General features: G+C 33.8%; 2 protein-coding genes across 2 annotated transcripts; one reads left to right on the forward strand and one right to left on the reverse strand.

The window, feature by feature from the left end:
• The first annotated feature begins 5435 nt into the window (after positions 1 to 5435).
• Positions 5436 to 11120, forward strand: LOC146944354 (Protein kinase superfamily protein). Its single transcript, XM_085742746.1, has 5 exons — positions 5436 to 5854; positions 6696 to 6901; positions 7326 to 7515; positions 9340 to 9731; positions 10376 to 11120. The coding sequence occupies exons 1-5, from the start codon at positions 5722 to 5724 to the stop codon at positions 10976 to 10978; spliced, it is 1524 nt and encodes a 507-aa protein (XP_085598872.1). The 5' UTR covers positions 5436 to 5721; the 3' UTR covers positions 10979 to 11120.
• Positions 11121 to 13500: 2380 nt separating this feature from the next.
• LOC146944355 (ISWI chromatin-remodeling complex ATPase CHR11-like) lies at positions 13501 to 21998 on the reverse strand. Its single transcript, XM_085742747.1, has 25 exons — positions 21712 to 21998; positions 21183 to 21305; positions 20985 to 21088; positions 19699 to 19802; positions 19224 to 19321; positions 18876 to 19055; positions 18558 to 18779; positions 17670 to 17804; positions 17303 to 17585; positions 17138 to 17211; positions 16811 to 17031; positions 16630 to 16717; positions 16457 to 16550; positions 16175 to 16363; positions 16021 to 16049; positions 15824 to 15900; positions 15649 to 15738; positions 15501 to 15570; positions 15354 to 15408; positions 15210 to 15268; positions 14967 to 15132; positions 14532 to 14710; positions 14231 to 14446; positions 14043 to 14141; positions 13501 to 13945 (listed from the first exon to the last, which is right to left on the reverse strand). Exons 1-25 carry the CDS (start codon positions 21937 to 21939, stop codon positions 13928 to 13930), a joined length of 3201 nt encoding a protein of 1066 aa, XP_085598873.1. The 5' UTR covers positions 21940 to 21998; the 3' UTR covers positions 13501 to 13927.
• Positions 21999 to 23939: the final 1941 nt, after the last annotated feature.

Genomic DNA, 23939 nt, shown 5'->3' on the forward strand with positions numbered 1-23939 from the left:
ATATATTCTTTGATTATTTGATACATGCATATATACAGAAGTAGATAAAATTCCCTAATAGAGATATTCTTATTATATCAACAACAGAAAGGAAAAAAATATTCTTATTTTAGAGCTGTTCCATCAACATGTAGTGTGGCCTTTCATTATGCTTTTGGGTTACTGTAATTAGACAAACAAAATTTGGCAGCACAGGTATTAGTGCAACTTTTAGGAATGGTAATTTGGTGATTGTGCTTATCATTGTGAGAAATGATAGTAGTAGAATCATTTTATGATAATTTTTGAATTTATTTTTTTATTTTTGACTAATAAAAAAAATGTCACAAAAGTTGTTATCAAATAATTGTATAAATATTATTACTCCTCCGATAAGATTAGATTTGATATATACATTTGAGATGATTGTTGTCTATTTGACGTGTACTTTAAATAAGATTGTCTCTATTTGAGAGTATATGGAGAAAAAACATAATAATTGTTTAATGATTGTTATGATAAATTTCACAAATCGTAAAGACTTAAACTATTTTTACAAATTAACCCTTAAATTCAGTTTTAAAAAAAAGGTCCAAATTAACCATGGTGAATGGTGAATACAACAAACTGTTGTTAACCATAAAAGACGAGACACTTTTTTTTCCTTTCTTACATTTTGAGTTAATAAAGAGTAGAAAATAATTCACCACTTTACAACCTCACCCTATGACTTGCAAGTCCAGCCATTTAAAAATGAAATTCCAAATCTCCAAAGTCTTTGTGCATGAAGCAAATAAATGGCTAGCAGATTCGTCATTATTAAAACAACAAACGCAACTTTGATGCACATGCCTTGTAAACAAACATCATTCAAACACGTTGGTTTTTTACATAACATCGATTTTCCATAGCATGTGCAAGTTTTTGTCGCAGTTCCAAAATTATTACATGAAGAGTCTAACCTTCCACAATTAAATCCTTTTAAATTGAGAAATTGAACAGATGTATTTTTTTTTTACACCAAAGTCTTTATCCTCCTTTGCAAGATATACCTTATCCAAATGTTTGAAAACCTTTCTATTTTTCAAGCCACCACCCCATACCATAGAAATCTTTTTTTGAATTTGCAACAATTTATTATGAAATTATGTTACAAAACTCTCATCATGATATCCTCTATGATATAGCTCCAATAATCCTTGGTGAAATTGATATTAAACCCATCAGAAGTCTGAAAGATCACGACATCTTTACCCAAAATTTGAAAGCATTTGGTGTATAGGTCTTTACTGATCCGTTGTTCAAGCTTGAGTCCTCAACTATTTCATTCCATATGAAACTTCTAACTTACAATTGACACGTTAATATTTTTGTACTTTATATAAGTGGGTAATGAAACCCTACTTGTGTTTGCAACGATGAATATGGTATCCCATTCGGCTATAGGTTTATTTTCCTATAGCATCAAGTAGTTTGAACTTTCTGATCTTTGTCCTTTTCCTTTGGCATTGGTTTAGTTGTTTTGTTGTTAGAAGTTGGCTGTTTTTCTTCTAGCTTTTACCATCTTTTCGATTACTAAGTTTGAGTATTCTTTATCTCTGGTTTCTTAATATTATTTTATCATTAAAAAAAATTATATACATACATTTTATTAGTACAGATGTGATTTATTTTCCCACTATTTTAATTAAAGAAAAAAATTTCATTATATGATGATGACTTATAACAGAATACATGATAAATTCATGTGAATCATTTTTCCACTACTTTAATTAGAGAAAAATAATTCATTATATCTAACGAAAACTAACCTATTTGCAATTTTGCATGATTGGTCAAGTAGTTATCAAGGAAATGATTCTTCAAAACCAACTATAATATTTTGTCAAAAATAATATTATTCCATTCCATGTAGCAATAAACATACGTAGAGGGTTGACTCTGTCTTACGTGCTTTGATTGTTACTTCTCCATAAATCCCTTATAAGTTATTGCCATCTCTTTCAAGCACAATTTTTTCTTTTTTGTTGAGCATATATATATGGTAAAAGAAGATAGCAAAACCCAATAAAAGTTCAGCCAATTATTTGGATTCTGTTTTTATTGAATTATTTGATAAAAGAAGATAGCAAAACCCTTTTTCATTTATTTGTTTCTTGCTCAAGTTATGAGAGTTTCTACTCTTAAGCTAATTTCATTGTAGTTTCATTTGCATGTTTTCTCGGTTTATTATTCAAAAAAAGTTGAAAGATATTTGGTGGGCACTCTTCCATCCATTCTACATCTCGAGTGGGGTCTACATTTACACCCAAGAAGCATAAGCATAATAAGGAAAGAGAAATGATATTTTTACAACCATTTGTGACAACTTTTTTGGACAACTTTCTCTCTCATACTCACATGATGTTCTTTTTCTCTCTCTTCATTTTTCTCTCTCCATTGTTTTTAACCAATAAAAAAAGAGAAAACAAGGTTGTCATGAAAGTTGTCTTGAAATAGATACATATATCTCTGCTCTAAGGAAAAGGGTGGGAAATGACGGCATATTCAAGGTGTAGGATTAATGAGGTGTCTATCAAACATTACGCAAAATGTTAGAGTTGAATGGACAAACGTCGACAGTGTAAAATGGTTTTACACATTTATGTAATAAGAAATCATATATGTGTGTCCATTAGATCATAATGTAAAACTATTTTACACCGACAGTCTATCTTCTATTTTCTTAAAATGTTACACAATATATATATATATATATATATATATATATATATATATATATATATAGATATAGATATCATTTCATAAAAAAAAAAAAAAATACATTGTCAATAAATCGCAATCAGTTATATGTGAGACATTAGAAATAATTATGATTAAAATTAAACATGTTTAACGATTGATTGATATCGTACAAGATTTTTATACCTACTACAGATTAAATCAGTACCTTCTTTTTTATTAATTTAGCGAAAAAAGAGACGTTGATATGATCATAAAAGTGTAACTTAAAAGTCTTTTTTTTTTTTGACAGAATGTAATTAAAAGTCTTATTGTTTGAGTTTTTTTATAACTGTAAATTTGAATATTTTCTAAAAAAAAATCGTACAGTTGAAAAAGTGAAAAGGTATGTTGAGGTTGTGAATTTGTGTAAAATAAAAAATAAAAAAAAGTATTTTGGGGATTTTGAAAGAAAAAAAAATAATCGGGGTGCAATACTGATTATCGGGGACTACAATTAGTAATTTTCAAAACAAATTCCTTCATAAAAGTGTAACTTATAAGTTAGCTTTCAATGCTGGCTCCTTTATAAAAGACTTTTCTACCTTATACCCCTTACTTAAACCCCCTATCCAAGAAATTCTTTTAAATAAATACACACTATTTTACTCTTTTGAATATTTTGAAAAATCAAAATGCATAACTCCAAATTAAAAATAAAAATAAAAAATTGACCTCTTTGTGATTTATTTCACGCGTAGCAGTTAGCCAGCAGTGTCTTACTTTGCATTTAATATGTGTGAATTTCGCCACTATACATAGATTAATGGGAGAATTGTGTTTACATACAGAGATACAACTAGGGGGGTGTGCATTAATACCGGCTCACTTGGCCTATACCCATAATTATGGTGCACCAAATTAAAAAAATCTAAACTATTTTTGGTGATAACTGAACCACTCCATAAAAAAAAAATGGGCTAGCTAATTGTTCATGAAAACCGGTCAACGATCCAAACCCAGACTTTTAAAACACTTAGTTATACTCTTTTGTTGTAAACAACACCTTTTCGATTTGCCTATGTCTCAACTTTGTGGCCAAACGTTCATCTTCTCCGCCAACCGTCGCTTTCTCTGTTCGACCTTCATCTTCTTCGTGAATTAAAATCGAAAACCACACCAAAATCAAAACAAAATTAATTAAATACACAAAATTTAAGAAAAAGTTTATACTTTTAAGTAGTTTAACGCGTGTCATAAGAGCACAGATTATCGTGACCCTTATAATATTCAATTTCCATCTCAAAAGAACTACGGTAACATGCATTGATGGTAGTGGGAACTAGTTTGACCCCTTGAGAATTTCATTTTGATAAAAATGCAACAATGACATTAAGTAGACAAATAAGATGCAAAGATTTACATAGAGCATATAATAGAATGAAAATAGATAAGTTATTTTTGAAAAGAAAATAAAAAACAAACTTTGAAAAATTAGAGAGGGTATACTATTGTGTGAGGAAAAAAAAAGTTTGTATATTAAAGTGTTGGTTGTTTTTTAGATGATGTAGAGTTTTGGATGAATTGAACCGATAGATTCGGGTGACCGTAAAAAGAGTAGCCACCCAAATTCATGTTGCGACTATTTTCTATTGTCATTTGTGAATCTGTTGTAAGATATATATTTTCGTTGGATTAATCATTTTCCCCGGTGAAAATGCATGATTTTAGCAATCGTAATAAATTCTTATCTGACTTACATGGTAAGTGTAAACTTAACGACAACTTCATATTTACAATGAAAACCTCATACATATAAGGATTGTGTAAAGTAGTTTTTTCTTTAAAAAATTAATTGTCGTTTGTCAACCCAGATCTTCATCTTAAAATTATACTCGTTAATTTAGGGGAATTAAATTCAAGTTTTATTTCTTCAAATGAACCAAGTTAATATTTATAATTTATAAAAATTAAACTCCAAGGTTTAGTTAAATATATCTAAGTTTATATATACTTATTAAATCTTATTTAGGTTTATGTCCCCAGTTAATTCTTTTTACTTTTCTCATAATGAATTTCTAGCTTTTCAAACTAATATTTAAATTTATTTTTTAATCCTTTTAAAAAAAATTAATAATTTTTACCTGGGTAATAATAATTGTTAAAGATTTTAATAATATTAATTTTTCAAAAATAAAATGAAACTGCTGGCAAGAATATTTATTTGGTCTAATTGGACTACAAAGATATGATTATTCTTTCAAAAAAAAAAAAATGATTATTGTAGGCTTATATTTTCACGATCCAACCATGCCAAAATGTGAGTCAATCATGCCGACCATTTTATCAATTTTACTCTTTTGTATATGTTTTTGTATATATATATGTTTGCAATTACAATTGCAATGACTTAAAAGTAAATTTACTTAAAGAAATCAACCAAAAGAAATAATTACTTAAAGAAAAGATGAAAGTTTGAACTTCATACCAACTTTCTAATTACAAATGAAAACCTCATAAATATAAAGATTGTGCAAAGCAAATTTTTCTTTATAAACATTAATCCCATTGATTTTTCCACTTAAAAAATTATCCTCTTTTTAATTTGATTCTACCAAAAAAACAAAAAAAAATCATATTTCAAAATTCTTACCACGTTTTATTTATTTAATTTTATTCTTACCTTTTTCATTATTCTTCTTCTACATTATTTATTTATTATTTTTTCTTCCTTTACCTTCTTTGTCTTTCAGTTTTCTTCAATTGGTTGATCTGCTTCTCCACCACCCTACTCTCGATCTTCCCCTTTAATGGCCGATGAAGATCACCTTCAACTGTAACTTTTGAGAGAGAGAGATTTTTTTAGTGTGAGAAAATAAAGTTTTGATTTTTAGTGAAAATTTTGATATGGGTTTGTGGTTTTGACTGTGTTTTGAAGCTGAATAGTGATTAGGGTTTGTTTATGAGTGTTAATTTTTGTTGGGTTTTGTAAAAAGTTTTGATTTTGATATTGATTTTGATATGGGTGGTTGTTTTCCTTGTTTTGGATCATCCAACAAGGAGGACACTAATGCTGTGAAGGAGGTTTCTAAGAAAGAGTCTTTTAAGGAAGCTTCTCTTCCTCAATCTCATCACCCCACTAGGGTTAGCTCAGGTTTGATGCTAAATTTTGTATCTTTTTTTGGTTTTTTTTTTTTTATTTTGCCCTCTTTTGTTGATTGTTGTTTTGTGTTGAATTCTGTTCAATTTTGTGTTTTTGTTTGTTTATGTGACCTAATTTGTGTGCCCCTGTTGTTTGTTGGTTTGATCTGGTTCATTTGAAGTGTTGGTTCCGTTGATTTGATGGTAGTGGTGGTAGGTTTTGGTTTCACTGAATTCTATAATTGAATTTTGGTCTAATAAGTGCTTCTAGTAACATTGTTGATGATCTGCTACTTGATAAAATATGCATATGATATGACCAATCATATCACATTGATTCCGAATGTTTTCCAAATTTTTGTTGACAATTCTAGGATGCAAAACAGATTCAGGGTAAGATAGCTGCATTTTCAGCGAAGTGTTCTTCAATGTAGTAGATAGCTATGTAATATTAACCTAGATTATTTTGGTGTTGTCAAATAGTGGCTACAGTGGTGCTATAGCGCTATAGTTTAGTGGAATCTGAGCAAATTGCTATTTAGTACAAAGTGATGTCAAATAGCGGCACTATAGCAATGTAGCATTTAGGTTATTAGGTAGTTGTGCTGCTGGGAGTATTTAGGTTCATTAAAACTAGTTGAACAACATTATTGTGATATATGATTTAAGGATGAAAACCCGCATATGGTCCTAAGGCTGTTTGTAATGTGTAATTACACCTTATGCGACTGCACATAGTGATTAGGAGCATCAACATCATGGCATCACCTTATTTCTGTTTTTTATATTATCTAATTTATCCAATATGTTCTGTTATTGCTTCCACTCCTACTTATCTTTAATTTCTCATGTAGATAAATCAAAATCAAAAAGTGTCTCAGATTCTAAGAAGGAAAAGGAAGCACCAGTTCCAAAGGATGGCGCAACGGCACATATTGCTGCTCAAACATTTACATTCCGAGAGCTCGCAGCTGCTACTAAGAATTTTAGGCCAGAGTGCTTATTAGGTGAAGGAGGTTTTGGACGTGTTTACAAAGGTTGCCTTGAGAGCACGAAACAGGTAAGTTGTGGTTGATGAATGGTTTTTCAGTTTTCACTTTATAGTTAACATTTTGGGTTGGAAAATTTATTGCTCAAAAATGAGTTTTCAATTTGATTATTAATTTATTACCATTTCCTCCGTCCCGTAAGACGTCATTGACCAAAGCACGCGAATTAAGAAAAGTCTATATTAAATTTGCCAGGAATGTACATTCTCTTTTCAAAATTATCCTTTTATTATTAAGAGGTAGAATTGGTTGGTCTTTAATTCTCTTCATTTAATTAGGGATATTTTGTTAAAAAATAATTAATGCATCTTGTAATTGAAAAAAGTTTTATAAGAAGGGACGATAAAATTGTACAAAAGGGTAATACAGGGACGGAGGTAATGTAACTCTACATCTCCCTTTTTATCTTTTGTGGATGAATCATTTTCTTTGCAGGTAGTTGCTGTAAAACAGCTTGACCGGAATGGACTTCAAGGAAATCGAGAGTTTTTGGTGGAAGTTCTCATGCTCAGCCTCTTACATCACCCAAATCTTGTGAATTTGATTGGTTATTGTGCAGACGGCGATCAGAGGCTGCTCGTTTATGAATTTATGCCACTGGGATCTCTGGAGGATCATTTACATGGTCAGATTGCATTCCCTTTTAATTGAAACCTCTTGAATGCTTCATGAATAAATGCATTTTCATATAATGAGGCTATAAAATATTAAATTTCATGTTTTTCGAATTTAAAATACTGAAATATATTGTTCCAGAGGTGTCAAATTATGAGAATACATCATACAAAATCATACGGACTTCGGATAAAAATTGCAGGTTCTTATTATTAAATAATAAAAGTTCCGTTGAAAATATATCACAGATTATCCGTGGTTGCTTTGAGCTATTGGATGATAGTATGTCTTTCTATTTAATTGTTTATGCTTTAGACTGTTCAAAAAATTTAGCTTGTTTATATTGATTTGGCGTTGTTCAAAACTTCAAATGGCACCCGATTGTTTTTGCTTAGGATTCAACGAGTAACATGAATATTTTTTAGATCCTCACAATGGAGTAGTCATTTTTTGATTACGGAAAACCTAGATTATTCTTGTGTAGATTGGAGTATTCATTTGGTGATTATGAAAAATAATTGTCTAACCTTGCTAGGCGGTAGATTAACACGGTTTACCTCAAACAAGGAAACTATTACTTGTTTGCTGATCTAATTAATTATTATAAAAGGGGAGGAAGATATTTTTGTACCAGATTCAGAAAAGTACATTTTTCGTTTGTACAATTAAACTAAGACAATAAGCATTGTAGCTAGTTATTTCATGTTGGGTTAATTGTGCTTACATAACTTAATGGCATCATCCATCTAGTTGGCTCCATGCAGTGGTAAAAGTAAAACACTCCATTATCATTGATGTTGTTGTTGTTTGCTGTCCTATATAATACAAAAGCATTTGTTAGGGTTCCTAAATAACTTGTTAGGCTTTATAGATTCATGAGACATGCAGGTTTGGGTGTCTGAGTAATTTGCTTTTGGGCATTACCAATCATGCTTTCAGTTAAATACATGTAGTCTATATTTCTGTTCAGCAAAATCTTGTATTGAAATGAGAAATCTATATGACTCTTTAATGCTTTTCGCATTGCCAAGCAAAAATGTTGTTTCAATGGTACTCTTTCTAGAGTCTGATTATTGACGTGGAATTCATATAGCGACGATGCTAGTGTAGTAGTTAGAAGCAAAATATTAAACTGCGACATAGAACTGCAGGATTAATCAATGTTTTTAGCTAAATTTGGTTTCAGTGGTGGTGGTAGTAGTAGTAGTAGTGAACTTTCTAAATAGAATATGCTTATGCTTGACTAGCACATTAGATTAACAAGGATGGAAGTTCTTTTCCGTGTGTCAATTTTATTAATCGTTCAATCAATCTTCTTTGGATTGATTAGATAAGCCTTAAATATTGTGCATGGTCATAGTAATTTAGTGTCATTTTCTTGACTTAAATTAGTCCTCAGCTGGTTAAGGAGAAGAACAAAAGATTATTTAGATTTTACATTTCTGGTAAATTAATATTATTATGAATAGCTATGCTCATATATTCATTTCCCTCCATTCACATAGATACAATTTTATGTATAATTGACAGGCATTTCTGTGAATGGTGCTAGAAATTATTGCTAGCTACATCTATGGCTAACTTTTGATTTTCATTATTTTAAATGTACAGGTCATGTTAGGTTTGCCGTCTGAAATTTAAATTTGAACTACTATTGCGATTTCAAGGAATTTAAAAATGAAAAATAAAATCCTTCACATGTCTTAAACAAGATGTTTCGAATTTCTGAAAACAAATCATTAACAAGATGACTCTGTAGCGAACACATTATGTAATAGTAACTTTAACATGATATCCAGCTTTATCACCATTCTGACTCTGAATATCTTTCCAGATCTTCCTCCAGAAAAGGAACCTCTAGACTGGAACACAAGGATGAAAATAGCAGCTGGGGCGGCAAAGGGATTGGAATACTTGCATGACAAGGCAAATCCTCCTGTGATATATAGAGACTTAAAATCATCTAACATCCTCCTAGACGAAGGTTTTCATCCCAAGTTATCAGATTTTGGGCTGGCAAAACTTGGTCCAGTTGGTGATAAGACTCATGTATCCACACGTGTAATGGGAACATATGGCTATTGTGCTCCGGAGTATGCTATGACTGGTCAACTAACTCTGAAATCCGACGTCTATAGTTTCGGTGTTGTCTTCCTTGAACTCATTACCGGGCGCAAAGCTATTGATAATACGCGTGGGCATGGAGAGCATAATCTTGTGGCATGGGTGAGTACCTTACCTGCTCATCCTTGTGTATTTTTTCTAGGTCATACATCACACGTAAATGGTTTATGTTAATATTTTGACCAATTTCTAAGTTAACATCTACGGGTCTGTTTGTTACAGAAGTGAATAGATTATTTTTAGATATTTTTAAGAAAACCAGAAGTTATTTTGTGTTTGTTTATTGTAAATGAAAATCTTTTTTTTTTTTTTTATAAAAAAATCACCTATCAAAATTTATTTTCAAGAGAAGTCTGTAATAAACAGATGAAAACTCTTATTTTTTTATAAAAAAATCACCTATCAAAATTTATTTTCAAGAGAAGTCTGTAATAAACAGATGAAAACTCTTAAAAAGTTATTTTAAAAAATTAGTTTGTTACAGAAGTGAATAGATTATTTTTAGATATTTTTAAGAAAACCAGAAGTTATTTTGTGTTTGTTTATTGTAAATGAAAATCTTTTTTTTTTTTTTTATAAAAAAGTCACCTATCAAAATTTATTTTCAAGAGAAGTCTGTAATAAACAGATGAAAACTCTTAAAAAGTTATTATAAAAAATTATGATTTTTTAAGAAAAAAGCTGCAACACAAACGGACCCGTAATAAAAAAATTACCACCATTTGACCTCTTTTTAAATGGTGCAGGCACGACCTCTTTTTAAAGACCGCAGGAAGTTTCCCAAAATGGCTGATCCACTTCTTCAAGGTCGATATCCAATGCGGGGACTGTACCAAGCACTTGCAGTTGCAGCAATGTGTTTGCAGGAACAAGCTGCTACAAGGCCTCTTATTGGAGATGTTGTGACTGCTCTCACATATCTAGCCTCCCAGGCATTTGACCCAAATGCAGCCAATCAGTCGAACAGGGTCGGTCCATCAACCCCTAGAATGAGGGACGACAGAAGGAGCATGGCAGATAGTGTGGATAGCCCTGACCGCGCACGGCTCGGTTCCCCTTCTACCCGTAGGAACTCACCTGACCTCAGGAAGAGAGACGGTAGGGATCCAAGTGAGTTGAGCAGAATTGACACTGGCGGCGGCTCTGGAAGAAAATGGGGAGTGGATGATTTGGAGAGGCATGATTCTCAGAGAGAGAGCCCTGTAAATACCGGAAGAGCTAGAGAGACTCCAAGGAACCGCGACCTGGATAGAGAACGTGCAGTTGCGGAAGCAAGAGTATGGGGAGAGAATTGGAGAGAGAAGAAAAGGGGAAATGCAGTGGGTAGCTTTGATGGTACAAATGAGTGAGAAAAAAACATCACATCACCAAACTAGCTTTTGCTTATTCATCTTTGAGTCAGGAGAATTTGTGTTGGTTTTTCTCCCACATCATTTTAGTAGTTAGTCATGTGAAGGAAACAGTTCACAGTTTAAAAACAAAACAGAAAAAGGGTTGGGGGAGAAGTTTAAGTTAGTGTGGATTTGGGGTATTAAAAATGTAATCATGCTGCATTATGTGAATTCAACATCCTTGTCTATTTACTGAAGATTTCTAGGTTCATGTTCATGTTGCATAGAGCATCGTCAAAGGCGTCTAATTTTTTGGCTTAGTGGATTTGGTTGTGGGTCTCATTGCTGTCACATGTTATTATCTCGTACAGTTATATCTATTATATATCGAATGTCTGAGTCTCTATGTTTTCGGCTTATATATATACAACAAAAAAAAATGTTCATTGTATCATATTATATTATTATATTCCACATTACTAAATTCTATTGCACATGCACAATGCCGAATGTTTGTGTGTACACATAAGTTGATTAGTATTAACTTTTTTTATACCATCATGAATCAAAGTCGGTACATCAAGATTTACAACTCTTGCATATTTTGTACACCAACCACTTGTGTTAGGTTCTGATGATGGCGAGTCGTATTAACTAAATATGGTTCATGATGATTTATGTAGATGGCTTATATGGTAACGAAACAGATGAACATCTTCAGTTTATAATGAGTTGTCACGGTAATCTTTGTTGTCTACTCGGCCTCAATACATAATCTTAAGTTCAACTATGGATCACACTTTGGTTTTTGGATTGAATTTAATTCATCTTTACGAAATTGACTTTTAATGAGGGACATCTCTAATTTATAAAATTCTTTTGGGTCTTATCAATTTTTAACATGAGATCGTTGTTTCACAAAAAACAGACACCAAGCCTAGACATTCCAATACAAGAATAAATTTGCCTTAGCTTATAAGAGTCTCTTTGTTTGTAGTCTAAGTAATCACATGTTTGTTTTGTGTTTATTCTAGTTTTTGTGTTGTCTATATATATGGCCTTGTGATGATCATTGTCACGTCATGGGAAGATCATGTTGTTTTTTTGTTGCTTTGCTGGAAATTGCCCCATCATGGAGCACTTGAGAGTGGGACATTGGGGGTAAAAACGCAAGTTGCTTTAGATGGATGACTCACCTTCAAAAGCTGAGACATGGTAAGAGGGGGAAACTTTCCTGTGCCACATTTCTAACAAACCATGCATAATTGTGGTTTCATAATTTGTCTGAAAGTATATATCTGAACAACATAATGTTTTTTTTTTTTTAAATGTGTACATATTAATATTTAATAATGTTGGAGAGTGTGGGAACAATGACCCTTCCTTTTGGTCCCAGTCAAGATAAACCCAAAAATTAAGACTACGGAGATTGAAGTAAGCTGGTTTTGAAAAAAGATAACGATTTCCGTTAGAATTTTAAAAGATAAATAGACGGAAAAAAGATAACGATTTCCGTCTATTTAAAAAATCGTCTAACGGAAAAAAGAAAACGATTTCCGTCTATTTAAAAAAAAATATAAATAGACGGAAATCAATATAAGGACGAATACTCCCAACAAATCAATCAAATACAATAATTTAGTTTGAGCAAGACAACGTTTATAAAACATCAAAATAGCCAACGCATCTACGTACGTGTTAGCTTCGCGGTAGGAGTGACAAACTTTGATTTCCCAATCCATACCTAGCAAACTCCTTATCTTCTAAATCAACCTCTAAGCATACACACTTGCCATCCCCTCACTCTTGAGAGTTACTGCAATAATTTTAGAATCCACAATAAGTTCAAATATAGAGTAACCTCTATTTGGCGCAATCTTCAAACCTTCATACACTCTCCATAGTTTGGCAACATAGGCATTACAACGACCCAAACATTTAGAGAAACCACACAACCACACATTTACGATATACTACATCACTTTTAAATGCATCGATTTCTAAGAATTATAAAAACAACTTTGAGAACAAAGAGACCAGTTGGTGCTTTTTGTTTTACATTGTTTTCGTCATACGAACCAAATATTTAAAAAGTTCAAATATGCTTTTTGGTCAAAGCCTGGTAAAAATGGAAGACCAAGACAAAATGACATACTATCTAAAAGTGAACATGTGACACCAATAATACGACCTTTGGGCACATCATTATCGTCTAAAAAACAAGAGAAATGATATTTGTACAAGCATTTTGTGACAATTTTTGTAACAACTTTCTCTCTCATGCTCACATTATGTTTTCACTTTCTCTATTGTTTTGGTTTCCATGCTAATACCTACTTTTCTTTGAAAATGTATGATTCTCCTAAAAGTTGTCACACAAATAATTGTTCAAATAACACACCTCAAAAACAATAACTTGTGGTCGAGATTAAGGTTGTGTTAGGATCCTGGGAAATCTATTCTGACTTGCTTACTACGGATTTTAGTAGTTTACAATGTTTTTATTATCAAAGTGGAATTATTTGGTAAATGACATGGTCTTACCGGCAATAAACATGTTATAGACATATCTTACAATAATTTTCTCCAAGAGTTTTACTTACACAAGTACATAATCTCCATATGACGTCAAAACCTTGACGCTTTTTCCCCCTTACAATTTCGACTGCCAACCTTACTTACAAAACATTAGCCTAGTGCATAATTACTACAGAATAGTGATAAAGGTACGCATTCATTGATCTAGCCCTAAAAATCTAAAAGATTTGTTAGTGGATTTACAAACATTGAACATAAGATCAATGTCTTAAACCCTACTCAAACTGATATTTAAAGCCAACACAATTAATAGTGGCTCCTAGGACTATGGAAGGCAAGACTGGTCATCAATCTTTATGTCTAGGACACGTCAAAATTGCCAAGGCTTTTAAAACCCAACCTCCCCTTTGCAATTTAGGTCATACGTCCTTATTTTCTCCTCTTCCCCTACAACAATAGCATAAGCTGCTTCAGTAAGAGAGCAGAAAGAAACATGAACAAGAAAGAAAGAATACATTGCATATATTTTAGTACGTATGCATACCGTGCTAGCATAATCATCTGTGGTTGACTGCTTCCGCTTCTTAGCAGAAGATGGACTCTCAGTTTGTCTTGCCAAAGCCCGCTTTGTCGGAGTCATGTTCTGAAATATTGTAAAACTTGAGTACAAGAACAATACACAATGAATACAATATTAGCAACCAGTTGTTGTGGATAAACAGAGAAACTAACCTTGGCAAGTTTCTTCTCTTTGCGAGCTTGTCTCTCCCTCTCATCGTATTCTTGGTTTTCCTTTTCTACCAACCGAATGAGGGTGTCGCACCTCCTTGCAAGTTCTTGTGTTGTGCGAGACTTGACAAACCAATCAAATCTAAACAAGGGTGATGTTCGAAACGCTGCCTTCAACTCATCCCAGTTCCCATAGCCAAGTTTGTGAACCATGCATATCTGCAAATTTATAGTAGGGAAATATAAGATTTACAAAACCATGGAAGGACCGTGGTGGGCATGAAGAAATAAATCAAATTCCTACCATGAATCGGTCACATTCTTCATTGTATAGCTTCCCTTTGTTTTGCCCATACTGTACCTTCAACTCTAGCCAAGGATTCTTGTAGCGGTCCAATTTCTTTCCGATAGCTTTCATGATCTCATCCTTCCGAGAAATTCTAGCCTCCCCCCTCTCGATGTTTTTGATAATTCTATCATAATCTTCAGAAAGCGATTCAAATTGAACAAATTAGGCAGAACCTTGACATTCTAGTGAGAAACTAATTTCAAGCTACAATTGATAATAAAAACCACGCAAGCTGTTGGATATATGAAACAAGCAAATTGAGTTTTGAAAAATATAACTGCAAATTAATAGATGCACACTGATCTAGATTTAGCAAAGTGTTTTAATTCCATGTTCAAATATACAACAAAAGCTTGTTTCACAGTCACACTCAAATTGGTTGTAACATACCATTTAATTCCTTGTATCTTTCTTTGAAGACCTTTGCATATCTTTCAACTTCCTCCTCAGTTTTTCCTTCCATCTCAGAGGCAATACTTTGTATATCATTTCGACCATATTTCTCACAGGCCCTGAGGAAGGTGTTAAAATCTTTTCGGCTCCATGATGAAAATCCCTACATTGACCAAATGACAAAACTCAAAAATAAATCCATATGAAAGTCTAGTTTGCAAAAAGGAGGGAATTCTTCACCTCTTCTAGAAGGCGCTCCTTTTCTTCCATCTCTTCAGCGGTCAATTGATCTCCTACCTCTGAACATTCAATACATCATAATTAAAATTAACAGTATAAAAGACAAAAAGGAGCCAAAACATTAGTCTGTCAAATAGTGTGTACCTTCTGGTTCATCAACATCTATCGAGTCCTTTACCTGATTCTTCTGATGGGTTTGCTGAAATTTTATAAAATAATTAAGTACTGAACAGGATATACTAACGCTAAACCTAAAAATCATAAATTAACTTTCATTTTACATATACCTACCATGAGATAGCGTACTTCCTTTTCATACAACTCACTCAATCTCGGTGTGTTGAAAAACTGGAAATCATGCCTGGGGGAAGAACAAAAAAAACTATCAAAATGACAGAAGCTTTACGTTAAAAGGAAAAAATGAAGTGCATAAACTTACAACTGTGGCATCCTAGGAATGCGGGGCTCCTTTGGTTTAGAAGGACCACCTTGCCGCATGGTTTGCTTGAAGTATTCAGACTCCGAGTAACTATAGACCCCAAAAAATCCGCATATCATGTCATAAAATATGCTTAATAAAACTGGATGCATAAAATTTAAAGGAAAATCCTTACTTGCGCTTCCGCTCCCTTCTTGTTGGTTCAACCCAGTTTTCACTCACAATTTTTTTGAAATCAAACTTGTTCTCATCCTTTATTTCAAGAAAGAAAAATAATTGTTAGTTTAATAGATAAGGGGGCAGGGAGAGTGAGAAGGTTGATATAAAGCTAATTAAAATAGTTGTCAAAGACATAATAAAATGTAACTTTACCTTATCATCAAAATCGTATAACTCAGCAGCTACAAAAAGAAAGTAGAGGTCATTATTAACTCCAAACTAATAAACAGCTGAAAGCATAAAATAAAACTTGGAAGCATCAAGCCATTATTGTTTCAAAGCTAAAATATAATTATAAATTGCATACTGTCATCCATCTTAAATTTGATTGCATCTTCTGTAAATTTCTTCATCTTGGCATCAAGCTCTGCAGTTGCCTCTTCTCCTTTGGCAATAATTCTATCAATATCCTCATCAGTAATTGTACTATCCTTGGAACTGAAAACCATTTCAGCTCCAAATCTAACCATTTGAAGTAACTCATCTTTATTTACCGCTGCATATATAAAACAATTGGACCCATATTAGATGAACCATACAGTACACCATGTAGAAAAGAAACAAGAAAGACTGCCCAGCAAGTCCTTACTCTTCTGCTCAGCCAATCGCCCCTGTTGAATCACCAAAGCATCAAGTGCAAGCTTTTTGTAAGCTCTTTCAATGACTTTCTCCTCAATCGTATACTGTACCATAACCCCGATGTGGTGAGATACTGACTCAGTTAATAAAATGAATGACCAGATGAAGTTTAAAATTGCAAACCTCGGTGCAAAAACGGAAAACTTGAACTTCTTTCTTCTGACCTATCCTATGGGCACGATCTTGAGCCTGCAAGTCAACTTGTGGGTTCCTGTTGTGAAACCACAAACCATTAACAAGCCGTAATGATTATGGCACAGGTACAAATCAGATGGCTGCATCCACAACCGTTTGAAATACTGACCAGTCACTATCATACAGAATGACGACGTCAGCAGTAGCAAGATTAATACCAAGACCTCCAGCTCGAGTTGATAACAAGAAGACAAATTTCTCACTTCCCGGTTTGTTGAAAGCATCAATGGAGGCATCACGATCATCCCCACCAGTATTGCCATCTATGCGACAATATTGATATCCACGGAACATCAAATAATCTTCAAGTATGTCTAGCAGCCTAGTCATCTGGGGGAAAAAGGAAAAAAATAAATGAGAACTATTGCAAATGGGTTGCAGCATACAAGAACTTCACAATCATCAGTGATAAGAGTCATATTCCAACAGAACACACCTGTGAAAATATAAGGACCCTAGAATCACGCTCTTTTAATTTAGGAAGCAACTTATCCAAAAGAACCATTTTACCTGCAGATGAAATTATTACAACAATGCACATATTATATTAATCAATGCAGAAAGAACCTCTGAAGTATCTCTTCAAGTGAGCAGAACTTACCAGCACTGGTAATGAGATGATCTCCTGTTGTATAAGGAGGACCAGGTTCAGCACCTTGGAAAAGATATGGATGATTACAACATTTGCGCAGTTGCATAGCTATATTCAGGAGGCGCTTCCGTTCTCCGCCAGCATTGACAACCTCAAGATCCTTCTGCAGTAATGCTTTATAATATTGTTTCTGCAATTGTGACATGCCCACTTTAAGAATGGTTTCTTTTTTCGGTGGCAACCCTTTCTCAACATCTGACTTCAACCTTCGAAGAAGAAATGGCCGGAGGACCTTGATATACAAAGGAAATGAAAATGTCAAATATGCATCAGACTAAAAGTAAAGACGGGAATCAAACAGAGTTGTATAAGTTACCTTGTGTAATTGCTGCACAACCTCCTGTTGGTCATTTTCACCAGAGATTTGAAACCACTCATCGAAGGTTTCAGCAGAACTAAAAATTTCAGGCAGAAGAAAGTTGAGAAGAGACCAAAGTTCATGAAGATTATTCTGTACCAATAAAAAAGGTCATGAACAGCAGTAAATACTTGAGTGAGCATATACAAACAAAAAAATAATACTAGAAGGGAAGGGAGTCATAATCCGCAATTATGAATAATCCCAAAAAAACATAATTCAGCAATTGAGCTGCAAGACAGAAGTAAAATCCAACAAGAACACTAAATAACAATACTAAAACTTTAACCAATGCAAAGTTATATATCAGCTAACTCTTAGATCATGCTAATCAACCTCATTTGACTGTTAACAAAATCCTCAGCAGCAACTCAATGCAAATGCATTGCCTCTAATGAAATCATTATATAGAAAAGGTTCCCTGGAGACTGGAAGAATAGCCAATAATTTTTAAAAAAAAAAAATTTACTGGAATTTTTAAACTCTTCCCTTACTGTAATCACAGTTTCTGTTCTTAATACACTAATGCTCACTCAAATCTGTTTTACCCAAAAATGAAGAAACAAATAATCAAAATTGGTCAGGTCTACTGCAACCCAATGAAGATGTATAAAAATAGCCACGATTAGAAATTTAGCAATGCAGCCACACCCTCCAACACTTCTAACAGTTTCTCCATTTGAAGATTTAATCAGATTGAATAGATGACATCATACAAATAATGATTGCACTGAAAAAATTGGCATGGAACTACTTCCATATTTAGAATGGTTCGCTGAATTGAATTAAAAAAAAAAATATATGAAAATACAATTCTTCGCATCATTATAATACAATAAACCATACCTGAAGCGGTGTACCAGTGATAAGGAGGCGATAGTTTGTATTGTAAATCCTCATTGTTTTAGAGAGCAAGGAATTCTCGTTCTTGATTCTATGAGCTTCATCGATAATTATGTAGCGCCAACTAAATCGACGTAAAGTAGACTTCTCCTTGATAGCCATTTCAAAACTTGTAACACAAACGTCAAACTTTCCAGCAACTAATAAGTCCTCTCTTATATGTCTCTACAGTAATTTAAAATCGTTTACAAACAAGTGTTATAAATATGCATCAACTGTTACTATTGCCAAAATAATTAAACCCGAAAAAGCAGGTCATACCCTTTCTTCAGGGTTGCCAAGGAATTTTACAGCACGCAGAATAGGACAAAAGCGACGAATCTCATTCATCCAATTTCCAAGAGTTGATTTTGGGGCAACCACCATATGAGGGCCTTTAATTCCTCTGAACTCATGCAAGTAGCCCATTAAAGATATAGTTTGCAATGTTTTACCAAGCCCCTGCAAATCACATTTATTTGTCATGATTTATAAAAACTAATTCACCAATAACATAGACGCCGATTAAGACATAAATCAACTCATTTTATCAAACTACAAACGACAAAGTTAATTCACATGAAGTTAATGCAATTAAACACATCTGCAAGCCCAAAATCAAACACATACCATCTCATCGGCCAGAATTCCATTTATTCCATTTTCATACAATCGAATGAGCCAGTTCAGCCCAGCCAATTGGTAATCCCTCATCTTCCCTTGAATACCTGTGATGAAGAATACACATTTAGATAAACAAGAAAGCAGTCCAGAGGTCAGAGTGTAAAAAATACTAGGAAAATTCCAGAATGCATTTCTAGAACACATGTGATCCATTGAAGTCTACCACCAGAAAAAGAATCAAGTAAAAGTTTAGCAGATCTAAATTTCCATGAGAATTTATTCTATTAATGCACACCCTTATCCAACATCATGAGTTATGAAAAAAATGTCTATTTTCACCAATAGATAAAGACGAGTGCGAGAGAAAAATAAACATGCATCATATATGTAAAAAAGGAAAATTAAAAGAAATTTGAAAGGCAAATATAATGTGGTGTAAACCATGCAAACAGGAACATAAGCAAAGAGAAAGAACATTTACATGATGGCTGTGTCACCAGACGAGTGTTTGAAACACCGTCTTCTTCTCCTTTCAGGTACTCTTCATCTTCCTCTTCTTCAGTCACTTTTGACGCATGGCGACCACTAAAATAGACAACATTAAATGCCAGATAAGTTTGTTTATACAGGATAAAGTTAATGCCGGATCAGTCACAACCAAGGTAGTTAAAATCAAGATTTTACTCAAACTCAGTACAGCGTAGTAAAATCCTAACACGGACCATAAGATTCTACATAATTCATAAAACTTAAATAATATCCTTATAAATTAATGCTCGTACATGAATAAACATTAGTGAGAGAAGGTAAACCTTTAGTTTCAAATGCTTAATTAAAATCACAACTATAAGGACGTTAGTAAATAATTTCTTGAATAACTCATAATTTCATAAGAGCGCAGGAAGGCTGAGTTTTGGTCACAAAAATAGAGCACAAGAGAGGATGATGTGTGCAGCATCACAGATTCACCCATGAAACAAAGGGAACAGTGTTTTCAGTAAGTGAAACGACACAATGGGTCCCAATAGATAAAGTGGAAACAGGTTTTATTGCCAGACCAGGTCAGAATTCACCCAGAAAAACTTCCAAAAACAAACGGGTCAGGACCTGACCTGTTTACTGAAATCGGAAGGAAAAAAACACGTGATTGCAAAAAGTTTTTCCATGGCAATTTCACATGATCTTACCCAATCCCGATTCTGCATACACACGAAATCGGCCAGCACCCATGAAATTGTAGACTCTTGCAAGTGTGTTTTAAATCGAGATTTTAACTACAATTATCACAACTCTTTGATGCTTCTCCGAAAATCAAAATATTGACAACGGGCATGGGTAGATAAAAATATTTCTTTTAATTACTACCCAGTAACACTTAAATATTCAACCAGACTTAATGACACATAATAACTGAATTACATAAATTGGATTTGAACAGGAAATTTTTTGACAATTTTATGATATTAAAATAAAAAGATAAACGCCTCTGCATAACAATCTGAATCACTAAATAAATAGCCTAGGAACTCCGCCTGGATGTTCAATTATTTAATGCCGGTATGTTTCTACAATTTCCTTGCCATATAAACGAAATTTGGCCACACCCTTGAAAACTTAAAAGTACATGAAACTTTGACACAATGAAGGTATATTATTTACGATGTAATGTGGATGGTAAATCTAATTAACTCTGAGCAATAACAGAAAAAGGACATATCAATGTTACAACATAGCATAATAGTAGTAATCTTGGGAATGTAAATGTACCTTCCTTTTGACTTCTTTTGAGATGATTGGTCACCTTTCGCAAAATGGGCAAACAGCTCAGTCTGCTGTAAGAGATACTTCAACCGCCCCTTTCCTCTGTTATTCTGAATTATATTATATTAGGCTAAATCATGTTAGTATATTATTATAATACCAAAACAAAGTAGTTTAGAAGTGTAAAATAACAACTAAACTCACCATGTCAGCTTCAATGGCCGCATTTTGAGCATCTAATATCTCCTGAACTTTCTGTTTCTTCATTTTTTGCATTTCTCGCAATCTCGCCTTCTCACGTTTGCTTATTTCAGGAGCACCTTCTCCCTGAAGCCACATAACAAAAAGTAAGCAACATGTAACCATGCTGTTTACCATACTCTCTTATCACTCTCACTCACTTCAGTGTGTCCTACTCGGCTCGAAGGATTAGTAGTAGAGAATACCCGGTTCACACAAAAAAATCCCTCTCCCTCTCTCTCTCACAAACACATCTTCTCTCACTTCAGTATGCACTCTCTCACACACCCACACTCTCACTCTCACTTCAGCAAATGCGCAATTTCACCAAATTTGCAACTCAAGTCAACAAAATTCAACTTCAAATTCATCTCCAAGTCTCATAACAAAACATGCATAGTTAAATCACACCAAAAAATTACAAACCCTAGACTATAAAAAAAACCTAAACAGCAAAATTATTCAAAAAACAGAGCAAAACAAAAAAACAAACCTCCCCATCATCATCACCATCTTCACCAGCAACATCTGCATCAGAATCCGGAGGATTATCTCCAACGACATCTTCATCATCATCGGAACTAACAGCACGAGCAACAGCTTCCAACTCCTCTTGATCTTCTTCTTCGTTGATCTGCTCATTAACTTGCTCTTCTTCCTCCGACGAAGAGTTCACCGGTTCTTCGTCGGAAGAAGGTTGTTGCTTGGACAGCTTCGCCATGGATTCTCGAATTCAAGGGTTTGTGTTGTGAGCGGTGAAGAATGAAAAAGGATTGTAATAATTAATGTTTGAAGTCACACTTTGGTTTATAAGAAGTTCTGATTGCGGTGTTTATAGCCGTTCGATTAAGGAAGTAGATGTACGGCTATGACGAGATAGGAAATTTTTTGTTTCCCGCCGTGGGTTTGGAATGTAGTAGATTTTCCCACCGAGTTTTACTTTCCCCATCTTGCTGCATTCTCGCGCGCCCTGCAAAAATTCCAACAATATCCCTGGTTCGGAAAATAAAATTCGAACAAGATTGTTAGTGTTTCCGGAAATTAAACTCCGGAGAAATACGATATGAATATTTTGTGTCTTTCTTTGATGTCAAGGGTCTCTGTTGACCGTTATACAAACCCCGCATAAGCTGTAATGCAATTGCAGGGGTCGTATGAACGGTCAGCAATGACCATGACACCACAGACACACCTAAAAGCTACCTAAAAAATTAAAAAAAAAAATTGAAGAAAATGTAAGAAAGGGAGTGAAGAAGAATGAAGAAAATTGGTGAAGATACAAGTCTTTTTATAGCCGTAAATCAGTCATAGGTCTTAATTACAGTCAAATAAAACGTGTTAAACAACCTAAACCGTGCAAAAATCATTAAACACCCCACCAACCGTCCAAAACTTTGGAGAAACGTCACCGGCCAAATTGAAACTGAGGTGTTCCGGATTTTATATTCCGGAATGCATTCAGTTTGTCTGGATTTTATTATCCGGACTGCATCAGGCCCTTGTTTTTCGTGGCGAATGGCTTGGAAAAAAATAGAACAAAGGTATGTAACATAAATAGAAGCAACATAAGACAAATAAAAAGTTAAAAAAAAACCATAATAACAAAAATGATGAAACATAATGAAGAAAGGCAGGGTGTTTCAAGAGGATTTATTTGAGTTAGATCATGTTGTCTTGTCAAATGACATATTCATTTGGCAAGCAGCAAGATCTAACTCATAGAAACCTCTTGATATTCAAATATAAAGCAACCTCTTTGTATCTACATATTTTTGTCGGCATGCGGGGGATCTTCAAATAGAGAGTTATCTATTTGCGACTGCATGAGAAAGATCCTCAGCTTAATGACAAAATTTTGCATGATTTTCTTTGGTGTGTTTGTGTGTTTTGATGGTATTGAAGCTGAAATCCAGAGAGCACTTATTTATATAGGTTCTTGGATGTTATGGACCACACAAACTCTTGGTGCAATGTGGTCCATACAAAAGGATCCTATGTTGAAGTATTCCAGATTTAGTAATCCGGAATACACTTACGCCCTATGTGAATCCGGAGTTCATAATCCGGACTGCATGTCATTGGTTATTTTATCAATATCTTTGACGTAAATTAAACATAATGAAAGTTTAAATAATATATATTATTCAAAACATAATGCAACAACTTAATTCAACAACACATAACTAACACGCAATTAAAACAACATAAAACACGTGATTAATTAAAACATGGCACATTATCATGAATCACCTAAACTAATTTCTTCATCTGGTGCCTCCAGCAGAGCCCTGATCTCTTCGTAGTTCCAGAGCCGGTTCAAACTTTTCAGAATTTGTTCAGCAGATCTAACCAACAAAGCGTCCAAATCGATCGGTCCTCGTACTGTGCTGACCAAAGACAGAGAACATGGTTCTCACGTCGTCGTTTGTGAGTTTCATCTGGCTGAACCGAAGAGATCGGGCTGAGTCGGAGAATGTACATTGATATTCAACACTTACCACCCTCCTCGTGTTTATGTGGTTCATAGTTTTAAAACCCGGCTCGGACTGGTCGGTCGAACCAGTCCGACCGGGAACCGGTGGGTAAGCTGGGTCGAGCCGCACATAGGATCGGCCATGTAATTAGACCGGTGTGAACTGGTGAAACTCGCTGAAAACCGGTCAACGTTGACTCAGTCGGTTTAAAGAGTAACCCGGTTTAATTAATTTTGTTTTTTTGAAT

Source organism: Medicago sativa, chromosome 2, assembly GCF_051527215.1.
Source record: "Medicago sativa cultivar Bolivia chromosome 2, Bolivia_mono, whole genome shotgun sequence".
Lineage (NCBI taxonomy): Eukaryota > Viridiplantae > Streptophyta > Magnoliopsida > Fabales > Fabaceae > Medicago > Medicago sativa.

What these genes read in the sequence shown, in the direction of transcription:
- LOC146944354 (XM_085742746.1), top strand. Translation starts at nt 5,722, where the DNA reads ATGGGTGGTTGTTTTCCTTGTTTTGGATCATCCAACAAGGAGGACACT. An exon ending in GCCTTGAGAGCACGAAACAG is followed by an intron (nt 6,902 to 7,325) that starts GTAAGTTGTGGT and finishes TTTTCTTTGCAG; the next exon opens with GTAGTTGCTGTAAAACAGCT. An exon ending in TCTGGAGGATCATTTACATG is followed by an intron (nt 7,516 to 9,339) that starts GTCAGATTGCAT and finishes ATATCTTTCCAG; the next exon opens with ATCTTCCTCCAGAAAAGGAA.
- LOC146944355 (XM_085742747.1), bottom strand. Translation starts at nt 21,939, where the DNA reads ATGGCGAAGCTGTCCAAGCAACAACCTTCTTCCGACGAAGAACCGGTG. An exon ending in TTGGCAACCCTGAAGAAAGG is followed by an intron (nt 18,780 to 18,875) that starts GTATGACCTGCT and finishes AAATTACTGTAG; the next exon opens with AGACATATAAGAGAGGACTT. An exon ending in AGGAAGTACGCTATCTCATG is followed by an intron (nt 15,409 to 15,500) that starts GTAGGTATATGT and finishes ATAAAATTTCAG; the next exon opens with CAAACCCATCAGAAGAATCA.